The sequence below is a fragment of the Nerophis lumbriciformis genome, linkage group LG09, assembly GCF_033978685.3.
Source record: "Nerophis lumbriciformis linkage group LG09, RoL_Nlum_v2.1, whole genome shotgun sequence".
NCBI classification, from domain to species: domain Eukaryota; kingdom Metazoa; phylum Chordata; class Actinopteri; order Syngnathiformes; family Syngnathidae; genus Nerophis; species Nerophis lumbriciformis.
In genome coordinates, this window is record NC_084556.2 from 39596565 (window position 1) to 39616121 (window position 19557).

The window sequence follows — 19557 nt, forward strand, 5'->3', positions numbered from 1 at the left end:
GAGTGCCAGCCAGAGCCCAAATTTGGCACCCATTGAACATATCTGGAGAGATGTGAAACTGGCTACGTACGGACGCTTAGTGCAGTAAAAGTAATATGATATAATGATGAAATACAGTGGTACCTTGGTGGTGCCTTGGCCTAAAAGTTTAATTGGTTCTGTGATGTAACCCAAAATACTCGTATCCCAAATTAATGTTCCCTTTTTTAAGGAATTCAAATCAATTCAACCTGTGCTTAGCCCCCCAAAAATCATCCCAATTTTAACACGGAACAGGCTTAATAAAATACAAAAAAAAGGAACTTCTATACAAAAACACAATAACAACAACTACAGTAGTTTGATGAAGTAATGTAAAGAGTCAAATGGGACAATGCACAATACCAGGTGCAGTGTATGATATATCCTATTGGTGTTTGCTAATAGCCATATATCAAAGCAGTCAAATTATTATACTCATCATATTGTATTTTTTGGCATTACTGAATGTACGGAGGGTGAAATTTTCATACAAATACGATAATTCTTGGACAATAACGATACGTACTGTACATCTGGCAACGTTTCTACTTGTCTTTGTCCATTTATGTACTTCAACGGGAAGGCCAAATCTTCCAAAAAAGAGACTTTAACAATGAAAAGGCTCCAGTTTTCTGGCTTTCAATCTCTTCTACTTCCTGTCTCTTGTGGGTAGGGTGACCAGATGTTCCGCTTTGTGCGAGGCATTCATGCATTTTCATTACATTTCACACGTCCTGCAAATTGAGACATTGTCCAGCATTGCTAACAGTCAGACTCTCATTTTGAAATGCGTGTTTTGTATGGATAATCTGGCACTTATCAAGTGAAAGGCACTGTGTGGAGAAAGCAGCGAGGGGCGGGTTGTTTAGTCAAGTCAATTTAACTGCGACGCAGACGGGCACTTTCACCAACAAAAAACAATGCAAATAAGGTCAGTACGGCATCGGCGCCTGCAGCACGAGAGCGAGCCATGGAAAAGGGAGGAACACACGACCCGTACAGCTAAAAAAAGGAAACACAGCTACAACAAAGACTGGGAAACCATATTTTCCTGGGCGTGTCTGGTAAAGTTTTGTGTGAACTTTGCTTGAGTCATGTTTTCATTTCACACGGAGGTGAATATGACGTGAAACGACAGACGCTGCGACGGTCACAAAAAACATGTTGTTTAAAAGGAAGCTTCCCAGGCTGTGCATACGTTCCTTCTAAAAAAAACGTAATCCCTTAACCCTTAATCAAGTTCTACCTGAATATATGGGTCAGTTTATTGTTATACTAGAACAAACAATTAATTATGATGTTTGAAATTGCCCTGGGGTTGTGTTGTTACCCTGTGTTGTCGGAGAAAATATGGGAGGGCCATACCCTTTTAAAGCACATTAAAGTTCTATGGATGAAAGAACAATTGTAGGTGTGTTAATTTGCGAGGCACTGTGAGATAGCATGAAAGCTCTCTGCTCACTGTTTTCTTAAGTGACAGAGTTGGGAAAGTTGCATTTAAACATCCATCCATCCATTTTCTACCACTTGTCCTTTCGGGGACGCGGGGGGTGCTGGAGCCTATCTCAGCTGCATTTGGGCGGAGGCGGGGTACACCCTGGACATGTCACCCCCTCAACACAGGGCCAACACAGATAGACAACATTCACACACTAGAGCCAATTTAGTGTTGCCAATCAACCTATCCCCAGGTGCATGTCTTTGGAGGTGGGAGGAAGCCGAAGGACCCGCAGGGAACCCACAAACTGTATTTAAATTTGATTAACATTAAAAGTTAAGGGGCAGAAAATAAATTGTTTTTGTTACATTATTTTAGACTACTTTGATTAATTGGTGTCGTAACCCTCATTTTCCACCACAAACATTTAGTCTTTGTCGTACGTCTAGTGAATTGGGATGTGGTCACCCTACATGTGGGACATGTACCAAAGGGAAAATGTTGATTACAAATACACGTAACCATTACACAGCTAGTATTTCCAAGACAACACACATAAGGGCTAACATCTTTTTACACTTCTCCTTAAGTTGAACATGTTAATGTGTGTGTTTTACTAAGAGATACTCATGGCTTAAAGACATATTAGATGGCAGACTCAAAATATGGTAGCCAACTTTTGGCACAAGCTACTGCTCTATGTGTAGTTTTCAAAGTCTTTAAAAGTGCAATTTTAAACAAGCATGAAACCATACATCTTTTTGGCCTGTTTAAAAAACACCTGCTGTCAAGCCTCTAATGGCAGTGGTTACACTATAAATCACGGTGAGCTGTAATTTTCAATATCTGAGAAATGATTACACTAAGCATCTGTCAGTGAATGCTATTTTAATGACCACTGCTGCACTCAAGACCCCAGAACAACACTTTCACCGTCTTGCTCCTTGCCGTCAAAAGTGTCTCCTGACTGAGTGGTGGCTGCTCCGTCTGTCATATGCAGTTTTATCACAATGCTTAAAAATATTTAGGGGTCTGCTGATTGCAGCTCCTAAACCGGTGCTCCCATTTTGTATCTCTATTATAAACTACCACAAAAATGGAGAAGAACAAAAAATTGCATAACACCTTGCAAGGATGTCATGAACAAAACTTGACTTCAATCCAAGACTTGTTATTTATATTTTTCAACATCATTGTTGTACTGATGTATTGAATTAATGAATTCATTATATACTCAGCAGTACTGGGTCACTGATAATTTGGCATATCCTATGGATGAAAAAAGCCTTGCATAATAGCAGGATTCTAAAATAAAGTACTGATTTTGCAACTTGTGCCTGGTAAAGATAAACAAAATATAAGTCTTTTGAACAACTCTTATGTGTCAAATGAACATTGGTTCATAGTTGCAAGTAGTTTTTACTTGCACATCTCAACAAATTAAAATATCGCACAAAGGTTATTCAATTACAGAAGTTCAATAAAAAAAACAACAACCAACAATACAATTGAAAGCTCAGGAAGTTTTTGCAAGTTATTTTTGTTACCATTAGTTTGCAATATTGAACTTTAGAACCATTTTTAAAATGTTATTTACGGTTGTCCCAACTATTTTTAATGCGATACCGATATTGGAGCCTTGAATATTGACCGATACCGATATTGTGTAGATACAATATCAGTAAGAAGGGATCATACATAGTTTTATTATTTTCTTGTGTGGAATGTTAGAAAAAGTTTGACCAAGTAAAATTAGTCAAACAAAGAAGTATGAAAAACAACAACAGTCTGTAATGGACTTATACTGTCTTTAAGTTGATGTGGAGTGGTAATTGTATTTTGGGACACCGAGTGAAGTTAACTTTAATTATGTTAATGAAGTTAACTTCTTGACACAGTAAGTTGAATGATGCGGATACGTTTGTTACTGGCAGTGTTGGGTTAGTTACTGAAAACCAGTAACTAGTTACAGTTACTAGTTACTTTATTTCAAAAGTAACTCAGTTACTAACTCAGTTACTTACACCAAAAAGTAATGCGTTACTGTGAAAAGTAACTATTTAGTTACTTCTTTTTTTTCTTCTTTTTTTTTAAAGCTCCCATTAATGCCCTTTTAGCCTTCATTTCAGTACTGTTTTGCACTGGAGAATAATACAATATGTTGATCAACTTGACATGTATTTTTATTTTCCTTTTAACATAATGAAAAACAGTGCAAGATAAAAAGGCATTTCTCCTTTCTTTAAACTTGGACCAATGACCATTAATAAAAAACAACTTAAAGTGCAACATAAGAAGGCACATCATCTTCCTTGAAAGATAGGTAGTGAAATAAAGCCTGACATCTGGAGTGATGCTGCTGTCTTCCACACTTGGAGCCATGGATTGTACAATCCTTGTTTTCAGTGGCAGGATCATTGACACAGATGGTGAAGTTTCAGTGCTCAGTAGAGATGTAACACTTTTGAGGGGTTTAAGCACCTGGAGGACCTCCTCTGCCACTCTCACATCGTCATCAGAGAGGGTGATGATGTCTTTGACATTTGTCTTCAGGGTGTTGTGGGTCAATGCAGAGTATACAGCTGCCTGCTGCTCCAACATATCATAAGTGGAGTTCCACCTCGTTGGGACATCATGTATGAGCTTTATGAGTAGTCAGCTTTAGCATTTCTTGCTTTGTTTTAAGCAGATGAGCAGCTGTTGTGCTTGGGTGGAAGTAGGAAACCTCCTTCCTGATCCTCCCAAGGAGGCGCTCCATCCTATTGACTGAGATGTGATGCCAAATTCACTACATGTGCAAAGCACCTCTCTGTGGTCCCAGTCCTGCCTCATTCACTGTAATTCTTTGATTTTTGGCATTATCACGTGTGACTGGGATATCTTTATCTTCCATTCCTCCACTGCTTGTGTCAGTACCTGCGCAAGGTGACTCTCGTAGAGGGGGCGTGTCTTCTCATCTCCCAGTCTGCTGTGATGAAGTGAGCGCTTATAGTTCCCCTAGACGTCCAGCCGTCTGTCATGAGCGCAACAGATGATGCTCGGGATAGTTCATCCACAAATTCTTTCTTCTCCTGCTCATAAAGATCTGACACAATCTTATCGCTGAAGTAGATGCGCGACGGGGTGTCGTAACGTGGCTCAAGCACGTTCAGCATGTATTTAAAACCCTCGTTTTGCACAACAAAGTCTGCACCTATAGACACACCGATTAAATGGCGCAGGGCGTTCAAGCTCCTCTGTTACTCCGCTCGCATGACAACTTCTTTTTTTTTTGATGAGGTGGCGACTTGCCGCCTTCCGCCCGAATGCAGCTGAGATAGGCTCAAGCACCCCCCGCAACCCCAAAAGGGACAAGCGGTAGAACATTGGATGGATGGATATCAAACCGCGGATCACGTGTGTCCCTCCCCTCCCCACACACGCCTCTTTTCTTCTCTCCGGCGTGTGACAGAGGAAGATTCAGAAGAACGACACCGCAGCGCTTGTTTCTAGTCGATACTAAAAAATAACGTAAAATAACGCAGTAACGCATCATGTAGTAACGGTAACTGAGTTACTGGATATAAAAAATAACGCGTTAGATTACTCGTTACCGCCGAAACTAACGGCGTTACAGTAACGCGTTACTTTGTAACGCATTAGTCCCAACACTGGTTACTGGATACTTTCCAATACGCTTCTGTCTTTAAGACTTTGCATGCAAAAGTAATATGCAGCTACAAATATTTAACACTTGTTTATATTGACACATATGCTGCAATACAGCGGTACCTCAACCTACAAGTATTCTGAGATACACGATGCATCTCTGCTTTTTCTTGCGATTAACTTGCAAGCATAAACGTACATTACGAGCCTGCACGTTGCTCGAGGGTGTAGCAAATTTCAAATGCGGGAAAATCTGCCACCAAACATCAGGTTTTCTTCGCTAGCATGAGGTTATAGCTACAAATTGACATATATGTGTTTTCTAACCATGGGAATCGGGAACGTGAGTACTATGATTGTAAAGCAGAGTGCTGAGAAGAAGCATATTATATTAATTGAATTAAAGGAATAATCACTATCAGATCGACTATGCGGCCGACTTTGCGAGGCATTAGGAGCCTAGCAATGCTCGTCTGCAGAAACGGCACCATACCGGAAGCAGGAGGAGCCAGCTATTGTACCAGCGTAAACGTAGAAAAACAACATTTATTCGCGGCAATATGGATACGTTAGTGATGGTGTGTGTAACGGAGAGGCAGCTGGTAGGAGACACATTAAAAGGGGGTGCTCCAAAGTATTGCTGGTATTCCGACACGATTTCTTCCCAAAAGTGTAAACTAGTGGTGGTCGACCAAGCTAAAATGGCTGTTGTACAGCAAGCAGCGCACAAACTATCTGAGTACAAAAGATGCTTAAATCTTCCTACAAAATGCAGATATGAGAATCAAACTATGCAATGGAATAGATCCCTATACTACATCAAAAAAAAGATTTGTCGAGTGATATCAACGGTTATACGTCCCAGACACATCGAACTATTGTGCTCCAGATGCCATCCTACACAACAAAACAGATGGAAACTTGGAAACGAATGGAGGTGTACAACTTTTTTGGGTGTGGCTGGATCAAGGAAATTGGTATCAAGACTCTCCTGTATAAATATACATAGTTTTTGGTCGGGTATGGTTGCATTTCATGATTTAACTTTGCGTCTACTGATGTTTGTTGTTGTTGCACGCGTCATTTACGAATAGTGGGTTTCTTCCCGTCTTCATCAAAATATAACTATTGATGTCAACATGTTTTATGTGCTGGCAGCTTCATTTATGATTGTTGCCTTTGATAAAAAAAGATATTTTAGATTTTGCTTACATTTGCTTTCTTTTATTTTGTTTACCTTTTTTGTGTCCTGTCCAGCCACTCTGGCAAATCATATTGCCCATATTTGATGTACAGATTTAGTTTACAAAAGAGAAGTGTGGGAAACTTCTCTTGTTGTCTTATTTGTATTTGACTTTATTAAATGGCTTTATATTAATGTTTGGCACAGCCAGCCCGGAGCAGGTGGGGATAGAAAGAAGAAGAAAACATTAAAACATAGGGGGAAATTGTGGGGACAAGAAGTAGATAAGACAGAGAGACAACAACAACAACAGAACAGCATCAGCAAATACAATATGTACAAACATGATACGAAAAGTGATAGCAAAGAAGCAGTTAGTGAAATAAATATTAATAACACAGAAAAGACAATGAACATTATTGCACTACAAATGGAGCAATACAAATACCAATATAAATAGTACGATTGATAATGAATTATAATAATAATTACCACTATTATCAACAATACAATCGTTTCAAATGCAACAATACATATGTAATGGTAACTTGAATTACAAAAGAAAGCAGATAAATGAGAAGTGAAGGAAAAAAGAGAAGCAAACTGTTGTAACCTTGTAGATTGTTATAGTGACAATAGGTTAAGCTTTGTCAGTGTGCCGTGTTTTACCCACAATGCTGATATATGTTTGATGAATTGTGATTATATGCATGAGTGTGTGTATGTACAGTATGTGTATATGTATGATTGTACAGTGAACGTGCGTGTGGATGTATGTACCGTAAGTGTGTATGTAATTACTGTATTTGTGTATGTTTGTGGGAGTGTATGTACCTATGTATGTGGGTAAGTAACAATGTGTGTGCCTATGTAGGTATTAATGATGTATATATATGTATGAAGGATTGTGTGTATGATGTACAGAATGGCGGGAGCCAAAGTACGGCCCCAGCCACCTAGAGAGCCCAACCCAAAACAGCAGGTGCGGTGCCCAGGGAACAAGGGTCCACTGGGCCCACGCAGTCAGGGGCAGCGGCAGGCCATAGACACACGCGCCCAGCAAAGAACAAGGCACGGAAGAAGCAGGGGACAGTCATCCCCCAAGCCAGTTAGAGACTACACCCCACTCGGGCAGAAAGACAGGACACCCTGCTCCGAAGGGCCCAGAGACTCCCTGCAGCCACAACAAGCCACAGGAGAGCACGGCAGGGCCCGCCCCACCCAAGTCGGCCGCCGCAGGACCACCCAGCACGGGGCCGCAGGAACCACCAACCCACCTGCAGGGACCCTAACGATGGAGATGCAACATCTAGCAACTTCCCTGGCAGATCATCCCTCTGAGGGAAGGAAGAGAAAAAAATAAATAAAAGAGATCACAGACACAAGGTCACTACCCCAGCAGCTGGCCGTCTTGCAACACTGCAGAATACCCAGCAGCCCACCGAGCTGCCATACGCGGGGACTAGGCCAAGCAGGGCCCAACCAAGACGAGCATCCCAAAGGGGTGGACGGCGGGAAACAGGAGCCCCAGACACGCAGCACATTCGTAGCAAACATATGTTTAAGAAATACCAATAATATCAAGATAATACTTAAATGGGATATAACCGTTAAAAGTACATCAAACACACCTTGAACCGGTGATGTCTGCAAACGCATGCATTCTTCAACTCTGCTCCTTTGAACTGGAATGTGTGCATGGAGTGTGTGCTGCTTTTCTCGTCGTTACTTCCACAAATCTTGCACTTTTCCGCCCTGGTTGATAACCTCTTGAGAAACTTTAAAGAAACCGGTATCATATCCGCGATTAGAACGATTTGTACAGCCAAAAACACCACAAGTATAGGGCATTTTTTCTTCGAGAAAGGCCAAATGGCGCCTAGTACCCATTGAAAACAGAGCTAGCTTGAACACCATCAGTATTCATTGGGTGAGACATGAGCCGGAAGTGACGTAGAGTAACATCCCAGCAATAGACAACCAGCTTTCAGAGCTCCCTGGACCACGACAGAGAGAGAACTTCTGCTGTCGCTCTTTTGGCAAATATCCAACCACCAACATGAAACCAACATCTCTGTGGACAGCAGTTGCTTTCCAAGGTAAATGCTGTACATTATCACTTTAAACAACTACTTTAGAAAACTACTCATCCCCATCGGGAAATTTAGGCGACTGTAGCACCAACAGAAAAAGGAGGACAAAAAACCCCAAACAGTTAAAATAGAGTATGATGAAAATTATGATGGTAATACAAAATATATTATCTGTGTATATTGTATGGTTTTCCATACAAACTACTGTACTGTTCTTGTATTTCTTTTCAAACAATATTTGTCATCTAAAAGTTAGTTTTTTTGGTTGTTTTTTTAAAAGAATGATACATGTTGAAAGTGTGCGGTTTTAGGAGGTCTAAGCATGGATTAGATTGATTTCAATACATTTCAATGGGCGGGGCAGCAGTAAATTACAAGTAATCCAAGTTACGAGGCTGGTCATGGAACGCACACTTTTAACATTTAATATTAACAAAAAAATTATTAGATTCACATAGCACTTTTCTAGACATTCAAAGTGCTTTACAGTGAGAACTCATAATTCATTCGATTCACATTCACACATTGATGGTAGTAAGCTATATTTGTAGCCACAGCTGCCCTGGGGTAGAGTCACAGAAACACGGCTGCCAATTTGCGTCTACGGCCGTTTCGAAGGCCACCATCAAGCAGTCATACACATTCATACATCAGTGTGAGCGGCACTTATAAATTGCAGTGTGCACAAAGCACTTGATGTGCGGTCCCAACAGTGGCATTCGCTCCAAAACTGCTTGGGAAGCTCAGCTTCTCGTGAAATGTCAAAAAAAATAAGTGGTCAAATACATACTTTTGTGTTTACATTTCACTGACTAAATATGCACTAGAATGTGTTCAATCAATCAATCAATGTTTATTTATATAGCCCTAAATCACAAGTGTCTCAAAGGGCTGCACAAGCCACAACGACATCCTCGGTACAGAGCCCACATAAGGGCAAGGTTAAACTTTTGTTGAGAATAATCTACAACATTTGCCGTGACTTCCTTCTCTTTGATTGTGGTCGCGACACAGTATATTAAACAGTGTTGATGTTGAGCGTCCAGTGACTGCAATAGGGCAGCATAGAGTTGGTTGTTCTGTTGCAGCCAAACTAGACAAACATTGGATAAATGCTCTGCTTTGTCCCGCCCATCAGACACCAAACATCTCTGGAAGTGCATGGAAAGTGGCGTTGCCTCAGCTGGCCTTGATGGTGAGCTTCTGCATGATGACGGCATAATCTGTGAATCCCTTTTTGATTGACAGCAAAATGAGCGAATCAGTGAACTTGCAATTTTTAAAGTTTAATTCTATTGTTCCGAGTTGATATGGAGAATTTTACAATCTTTTAAGTGACGTTTTCTTTGTAAAAATCTAGCATCTTTGTATTTTTTATCTGTTATTTGAGACTGTTCTCGTGTTGAGAAAGTAGCTGAAATTAAGATTCCTCTACTTGACAGACCAGCAGCTGCCAATGGATTCCAATCCACTTATAGTTCCTTGAATCCTTGAATCTTACATGCATTATCAGTCACGATAGCAATGCCATGGTTTGGTCTTTTAAGCTCCAAGTCAGTAACTACGTTTCCATGCACTAAATTAGACTGAGTTTGTTTTGTTGTACTTTCACACCTACGTGTGAAGTCCCAGTGTCCATGCACACACTCTAATGTGACACTGGGGGGCGCTTATTTAATTTCAGCGCGGATAAATTAATTTACTTTCTGGTTGACCTCTGACGTCAAACGAGAACATCTGCGGATCCTTATAACGTGTTTTAAGAAATATATGCTGTAATATTGACACAGATATTACGTCTCTAATGGCTATGCTGATGTTAAATAGACGACAGCATCAATAAATGATCTTGGATTGCGCTACAAATATGACAATACTACCAAGACTGTATCGGGGCGGATGCAGGTTTGAAGCAAAGAAAGACAGAGTTTATTTGAAGGAATTTTCGAACAAAGAATAATGGAAACAAAACTTTTGAGTGTCTTGGAGTTCACTCAAAAAGCTCTGTGAATTGATGGAAGGAGTTTTAAATCCGAAAGATAAGACTGTTTGTGCCCCGACTGATACAGTTCCAGATGAAGTTTTCTATTGTTCTGGACTATCTTGCCAGTTGTGCAGAAAGTTCATAATTTTGGAGTGCACAAATTCAGTGTGACGACGTTTGTGTACGCTTTATTATTCGCCTTTAATCTACCTGCATCATTATCTTTCATCTCATTCGTATTTTGTTCGGGAGTTCGAACAAAGCCGACATTTTAAATTTCCTTAGCTACCTTCTTAAATAAATCTGTTTTCACTTGCACTTCAAAATGTTGTGTTCTTTCAATTTGTGAAGCAAAATAAACATTATCCTCTTAATTACAATTGTTGCTTCATTTTTATTGAATGGTATCTGCTTTGGTGTTATACCCCGCACGTTGATACTGGTGCGGGCGCGATACAAAAGGTCCTCTCCGGCCGCACACACCCCCTCGAGAGATGTGGTTTTCAATCGCATAATCCAGGTGTGTTAGTCCGATTTTTCTAAAACTGAACACGATCGGATTCAGGTGTTTCCATGGACTGGAAAGTCTTATTTAGAGTCAAATTATTTTAGAAATCGGACTAATTTAGTGAACGGACACATACTCACTGACAGCTGTTTGTAAAACTTTTGTTTGCCTTTGTGTGAGACTTGAAAAGAGGGCGAGGCAACTGTCATGTGCCCGCCAGACAGATTTTCTCTTAAATAAAAAATATCGTCACATTGTATTGATTACGTCATATCCCTACCATCTAACAAATTAATGAAAGGAAATAAATAGGAAAGAAAACTTGGCCAATATGCATAACTGGGAAGTTTACCTGTCCTAACAATGCTTTTCCATGGAAAGAGACAATTTATGTAGGATAATGTGGTTTGAATGTGGCTCGTCCCTCTTCTGCTGTGCACATGGTGCCCGTTAGAAGACATCAACTGTTACCCCAAACACATTTTTTTTCGAGTTCACAGGTTATTCCAGCCAAATTATTCATCCACATCATGTGCTTTCCTCAAGTTTTTTTGTTTTCGCAAAAGTAGTGATGAGCACATTTATACATTTTAACTTTAGTCAGAGATAACGATAAATGTTTTATTTATAAACAATCACCTTTATACTTGGGGCAAAGTCCAAGTGAGGTAGTGCTATTTAATGGTTGGGCCCTGTTCTCAATCAAACACTGGACATCTGGATCACATCTCTTTAAATCTCTCCTAAGCTTGAGCTGGGCTCCATCTACACAGGAAGAAAAAATGTGGGCGCAACATGGTGATTGTGTCCGCTGACTTCAGAAGGGTGCCGCATCTTATTTTCAGTAAAATTGAAGAGCCATCATTCTACAGCAGCATCATTCTACAACACAATGGAGAGGGGAAAAATAATTGTGTAATATTAAGCATTTTAAAGGTTGAACATACTTTGGATTTAGGTGGCATAAATCTTCATTCACATTATTAATGCTCTTCAATTTCTAGATGACAACTTTTAAAAATTTCCCAAAAGGAGCTGAAGTAATTGACAATATTGCGATCATGCCAATTTATACAAATCAAACCAATCCCCGCAACTTTCCCGCACATTTGGCCAATCAGCGTAATTTTCGCCGATGGAATTGGTCTTTCATTGGCGCTGAAACGTGCACGTCAAATGTCTAATAAAAACGTATGGGTCTTTTTTGTCGTGTAGACAAAGCAGCAGCAACAACATGTAACAATATATAAACTATATTACTCAAACTGCAATTTAGTGCCTACTTTCAAATCTGTGTGGTATAAAACGAGTAAAAAACAACAAAATATATTATTTAAATGTTTGTTGTTGTTGAAAGCATGTGCTTTTTGAGGTTTAGGTTACAAGAAACACTTAAAACATTGATGACAAATTCATAAAATCAAAAGTTGATTGACTATAATCGAAGAAAATCCCCAAAACATTGCAACCTTTGCAGCAACTTTTTAAAAAGGTGCCACAAATGTAGACATTTCAGGCAGCAACAATCACAAAAGAAACCCACAAAATCCTGGGGGCACTAATCAAATAACTGACTTATGTTTATTTATTTGTCTTTATTACTGTCTGAGCATTAAGGTACTCTGGAGTGAGCAGCTGTGCCATGTTTTTGACTTGGCCGAAGTTAATAGAAAGACTGAAAATAATATGTCAAGAAAGTTTCCTATCAACTGTTCTTCCGGAAACTCCCATAAAGAACGGCAAAAAGACCCTTCTTCCTCCTCTCTGAGGAGTTTACAAATAATGACAATACAGTGGTGTTGTACATCAGTACTCATTAGAAATACTTTCTAAAAGATCAAACAAAGGCCGACCTGTATGAAAACCCAAACAGTTTTTCAGATGAAAGAATAAAGTAACCAACTAATTAGTTCCAGACACCCAAAAATGTGAATATAAAACACATTTTATAGAGAAAAGTTAGTTTTACAAACAATGTTTTAGAAACAATGACTTAAAGTGTATAAACAAACATTTGACATCACTTTTACTGAAAACTTGGCAAAAACAGTGATGAGCGGAGAAGGAGGAGGGCAGGGAGAGCCATGCAAACACCGCCTTTGTATCTTGGTGCGACTTCTTTCCTGAATTTAACCATGTTTCTCACCTTATTTATCAAAGTGCTGCCATTTACAACTTCAACTCAATAGGGAATGTAAGTAAGGAGAAAATGACTATCAAACTAGGACCCACAATGCAAGACTGACTGTTAATCCTGCCAGGGTTTGAGACCCTATCATATCCCACCTCACTTATCACAATTGGCTGCCTCTTTCCGACACTTTAATCACTAGTTTTTTTTTTTACATCATTAGAACTGGCTAGGTGCTTTCCGTCTAGCCACACATCATTTTGCAGCGTGAGTATGTCCCACTAGGGCCTCTGAGGTCATAAACATGTACAGAGGGCGTTCCTGAAGAGTTTGGTCCCACTCTGGGACACCAAAGGCCACTGGCAGATTGCTGTGTCTGTCAAGCACACAGCCCAAAAGTTTATTTTTTGATGATCCATCCTGTTGTAAATATCCTGCACGGAGGGAAAGGCATACAGTGCAGCAAGGCCTCCTGTCACACGGGAGCGTAAAGCAACTCCAAGTGATTCCCTCCAGCTGTTGCCATGACCTAATCGCACACAGCAATGGTCACTCAATCACAGGCTCTGATAATGTCTCACTTGTTCACACACTTTCTCTCTCTTGTTATGGATGTCAAACATAGATGTGCCAGTGCTTATCTACAAGCCATTCCCTTAGTTGACTGACAGCACAACAAAACGCAAAAAAAGTATTTTACTTCGATAATCAACATAACTGATGTATAATATGTTTACTATAATAAAACATGTCTATTAACATGATAACAATAGGGTTGTCGTGTCTGACATGAGCAAACAATTATATGGGCTTGCATGTAAAATCTCAGACATTAGTGCTCCAATACAAAGCTGGACAACCAATTAACATCTAAATGTCTTCCAATAAGCACCCAAAGTTGGTATTTTCTTGAATTTTAGTTCAGACAGTTACAAAATGTAGTGTGAACATTCATGGTAGGCTATATGCTGCTAGGAACTAGCAGCTACACAACAGCAAAGCACACAGTAGCACACAACAAACAATAATAAAGTCTAAAACAGCATTTTATGTCAATATAAACAAGTATCAAATAAATATAGTTGAATATTACTTACATATACAAAATCTCCAAGGCAGAAGTTAATTAGAAAGTATTCAGTAAAGTGCCCGAATCATTTAACTTACTGCATCATGAGTTTAACTTAATTAATTATTTAGGCCACTTGGTGTTGCCAAAAATATATATTACAACCCCCTTCAAATTAAAGACAGCATAAGTCCATTTCGGACGGTTAATACAATATAAGTTTGTATTTTTCATATTACCATGGTTTTCTGTTTGACTAATTTCACACGATCAAACAGTTATCCAAAAATGGATGTGTGAATGGATTGGACAGTTCCAACACTTTCTTACTTACTCACGTATTTCCTGTCATGTAAATATGTGTGTTCACTAGGATCACTCCGTTATGAAATAATTACGCTTGCTAATGCATTTTAAACCAAACACATCTACAAGGATCGTTTCATTCTCACATTTCATTAAGTGTTTACGACTACAGATTAGCAGTATTAAAAAAATCGGTTTATAATTGCAATGACAAAAAATAGGTAACAATGACCCCGATTCACTAAACATCTCACAATGTATATCTTTTCAAATCAAATCAAATCAAAGTTTCTATGAGAATGAATTGCTCAGCATGTGAATATTAAAGCTCCTTGGGCGACTTACTCTCTCTCCTTCTCTGTGAGTCTGTCTGTGATGGTGTCTTTAATGGAGGAGCGTGATCCCTTGTGGATTACTGGATACCTTAGAGGGATATGCAGGAAGCATGAAATCATCAAGACCAAGTGTGCCGTGTAACCCAGGGCGACCGCCACGCTCCCATCATCCTTTGCTGCAGGAAACAGAAATAAACATGAACTAGTATCAGATCACATTAAATTGAGATGTCATTTATCAATATCAACAAAACAAATCACAAACGTAACATGTATTTAAAAATGACACAACTTAAACCATCCACATCTCTCCACATTAGCAGAGCAAAAACTACAAAACAGACAATGGAATAAAAAAAAGATTACCGGTAGAGGAACCAAGTCCACATCTGGTGAACAAGTAAAGAAGGCAATGTGTGTCCAAACTGCTGTTTAATATTGACACGCTAATAATGAAATGCTGTACAGAAAATGTGGAACTACGGGAAAAGCAGGCATTTTTGGTATGTGGAATATTGTTTGCAACTTCGCATGTATGTTGTATTTGATACATTTATTTATTGGTTTATTTGACAGGGAGAGTGTACATTACTTAACATTGTTGTAAAGGACCCAGAATTTGCTAAAATTACCCCTGAACAGATCTTAGAATATTCTACCAAATACAGGAAGAAGTTATGCAGTGAAAAAAGCAATTCAATTAAAAGTGGGCCTGGGTCAATATTTGTTAAGTCAGGTCTATTCAACTGCTGGCCCCGTTTTGCCCGCCGAACATCACCCAAATAGGTGTGATGAAACCAATAAAACTAGGGTTGATAATGTATGCAGCAACCCCGCAGGCATGTGTCTCAATGAAGCAGCAGTGATGTTGAGTCGAAGAAGACTACTCATTCAACCCTAGAAAAAAATCTAAGTAAATTGCAAAAATCTGGCTTTTAACAACAACTGGACAACAAAGTAATGTTCTACCAGGGGCAAATGCTCGACAGGACCTTTCAAGCGAAGGACACATTGATCCAGACAAGCAGCAACAATGGTAGAAATCCCAGCATGTAAGCTTCATCACAAAACTTGGTCAAACATTTGCAAGAAGATATAACTTGTGCATAAAGATATTTTGTTTGTTATGTATTTAAATTGCTGACTTTGTGATGTTATTTGTATTTGTGGTCATTTTGTTTTTTGTCTGAGTAACGAACAGACCTCGATTAATACATGTAGCGCTTATTTTGACCAGTAGAGGGCTACAACGTTAATTGTGATACATCACATACAGTGTGTGCAATGTTTGGTGTGTGAATGTTGTGTAATTTCTATGTGTTTAAAAAGTTATAGTTTATTGTGTGAATATATTAACACTCAACCTATTTTATTTATTTAAAAAATACAATGGACATTATGTAAAATACACAAATTATGTTATACTTTTGTTATGTTTATTTTGTGTTAATATTTTCAGTCTTATCAACCTCAATGAAGATAGAAGTGTAAGGAAATAAACTAAGGAAGGAAAATAATTAAAAAGAAGGAACATCCATCCTCAACAAAAACTGGAGTTTCTTTTTCTTTGTGCTTTTAACTAGCTGCGCACGCTGGAACCGAGTAGCGAGGGCAGAATAATGAATTTGTTGACAGTGCAGTGTGAAAGCCGATGTGTTTACTTTGCAATTAAGTAAACGCAGTCTCAAAGAAATATAATCTGCGGAGGCACTTTTTGACGAAAGATCCACATCACATGGAAAAGATAGTAAAAGATGGGCAGCAGCAGTGTTTATGGATCTAACTAAAGCATTTGACACAATCACAATATTTTAATAAAAAAGATAGAATGGTATGGCATCAGAGGGTTTGTTTTAAACTGGATTAGAAGTTACTTAACCAACAGGAAACAATACGTGAAGCTCGGCGAACACACGACTACAACGCTAAATATATCCTGTGGTGTACCCCAGGGATCAATACTAGGACAAAAAATGTTCAATCTTTATATACATGACATTTGTAAAGATACAAAAGACTTAAGGTTAGTATTTTTTGCAGACGATACAACAGTGTTTTGTTCAGGAGAGAACACACAAAAGCTAATACAAATGATAACAGAAGAAATTAACAAATTAAAAAGATGGTTTGACAAAAACAGACTATCCTTAAACCCTAGTAAAACTAAAATAATGCTATTCGTTAACAATAGAAGGGAAAGTCAAACACAAATACAAATAGATGGAATATAAATTGAAAGGGTAAATGAAATCAAATTTCTAGGTATAATGATTGATGAAAAAAATAACTGGAAATCTAACATAAAAAAATATACAACATAAGGTGGCAAGAAACACGTCAATAATGAATAAAGCTAAACATGTTCTAGACCAAAAATCACTCCATATTCTCTACTGCTCGCTAGTGTTACCATATCGAAGTAGAAATATGGGCAAATAACTACAAAAGTACACTTCATTCATTAACTGTGTTACAAAAAAAATCAGTTAGAATAGCACACAATGTTGGATATAAATACATTCACAACTTTGATTCATTGAATCGAAAATACTGAAATTCCACGACATAATGAATTTGCAAACAGCTAAATGTATGCACAAAGCAAACTATAACCTGCTACCAAATAATGTAAAATAATTATTCTCAACAAAAGAGGAAAAATATAACCTCAGAGAAAAATGTAATTTAAAACATTTGTCTGCACGTACAACACTTAATACCTTTAGCCTTTAGTATATCAGTATGTGGAAATAAACTATGGAATGATTAAGCAAAGAAATCAAACAATGTACTAATATGATCCAATTCAAGAAACTCTTCAAACTTAAAGTGTTTACAAAGTACAAAGAAGAAGAACCATTATAAACATTCTGAATTTATTCCATCCATCCATTCATTTTCTAGAAATTCTAATTTATCTCACCATATGAAATATAACTTACTTCACTATTTATTATTTATTTATTTTTAATGATAATATTCATTGAGTATAGTGTGAATACATTGAGAACAGAAAGTGAACAAAAGTGTTAGCAACTGCTCTGTAAAAGAAAAGGGGTAGGATTAAATAAGCTCTACTTCTTCCTACTCCTTTTCGAACATGTTGAATAGAGAAACTGGAAATTGTGATGTATCATGTTGTATGCATGCATGTTCCAAATAAACTTAAACTCAACTCAACATTTCTATGGAGCCCTTGGACTCTTGAAACTGTGGCCCTCTTCATTATGTAGTTGAATAGCCCTGCGTTAAGTCAATTAACCCAACGATAAAGTAAAAGTTTTACAGCGTCGATAAATCGCCATGTGCATGAGTGTCTACGGCTTTAAAGAGCATTCACACTTTGTATAGGTTTCAGCAGCTGTGCACTTTTGTGCCACAGCAGAATGAAGGTAGGGGATGAATCCTCTTGTCCTTCATTAAGTGTCTTTGACTTTTTGTGCGGCGAGGAGGGGCCGCTGGCCCGCGAGCATCACACGGTGCAACAAAACAGCCCATGACTAACAAATGTAGTAGCGAACAAGGACAAAATAATGACAAAACCAAATGCAACTGCACCAGTGTGGGAACATTTCAGTTCAAACCTTTAAAACAAGATGAGCCCATCAACAAGTAGGAGCCAGTTTGCCGAATGTGCTCGAATACAACAAACAAACCGCACACCCGCTTGAAACACAACCACCCGACAGTCCACACTCACTGAGGTGTTTGGTGTACAAGATCAGTGCAAACAAAACAGTGCAAAAGGTGTGCGCTCACAGAAAGTGTGCTTCAAATCATTGTGGAAGACATGCGGCCATTTAATACTGTTGAAAACTAGCATTTCTAAAAATGCTGCAAGCGTTTGATAGACATTTGTCATGTGGTCATGTTAAGTGTTCCTCACTCGGAATCTGCCAGACTTGAGTTTTTTTTTTTTTTTTTGCACATGACCTGTTAATAATAGGGCTGTAACAGTATTGTAGATAACACGGTGTTTTGGTTTCAAAGTCTTCACAATAATGCCATACCGTGTGACAGTATTAAACAAAAACTTGGTGAGCGTAGTTTTTTTCTGGCGCTTTCGCGTTGGCTGGGTCTGAAATGAAACTACATTTCCCAGAACCCTTTGCACAGCATGGGAGCGGCAAAGCTGGGATGTGGACTGCCGTAAGCAGGAAGTGAATGTTCCTAGTAGGTAAGAGGAATTGTCTTTTTTTTTTTTTGGACATTTCCTGAAAATTTAATTAAAACTGGGTCTGAGTTATCTTGCTAACAAACCCTAGTGAAAACATAACTTCTTTGGCGGAGGTAAGAAAATGTGCGTTCTGCAAAGCAAAGAGTACCACTTTTGTCTCGAGCCTTTCCAAGCCAACACAGCCAGCTGGTCACGTCACATAGCACCAAGGGAAATCACCGTGGAGCACGCTGGAGCTTATCCAGCTTCACTCAGGCGGAAGGCAGAGTACACCTTGGACAAGTCGTCACCTCATAAACCGCCACCCAGAAAAGCTATTTGAAGCCAGCAAAGCTAAACATCAATGGATGTTTACATTTGTACTTTCAAGACATCAATTGTAAGTTTTTTGTTTTTTTTATATTTGCTTGAAACAGTAGATGTTCCTGCACAATTATTAGCATTTAAAAATACATGTTGTAGTAATAAATATGATTAGAACATTTGAGCATTATATTTGTGTTCAATTACAACAGGGGTCTCAAACTCAATTTACCTGGGGGCCACTGGATGCAGAAACTGGGTGAGGCTGGGCCGCAAGAAAAGATTTCTTAAAAAAAATTTAACATGCACTTTTTAATGAATTCACCTTCTTTGAATGGCTTTCCCGCCCTAGTAACCATCT

The 19557-nt window shown here is 38.7% G+C and overlaps 1 protein-coding gene across 2 annotated transcripts in view; it reads right to left on the reverse strand.

The window, feature by feature from the left end:
* uvrag (UV radiation resistance associated gene) overlaps positions 1-19557 on the reverse strand; it is a 191109-nt gene that overhangs the window by 64716 nt on the left and 106836 nt on the right. For both annotated transcript variants that reach the window (XM_061961810.2, XM_061961809.2), the window contains exon 12: positions 14727-14892. In XM_061961810.2, the coding sequence (XP_061817794.1) occupies positions 14727-14892 (166 nt within the window). The remainder of the gene's footprint in view (positions 1-14726; positions 14893-19557) is intronic.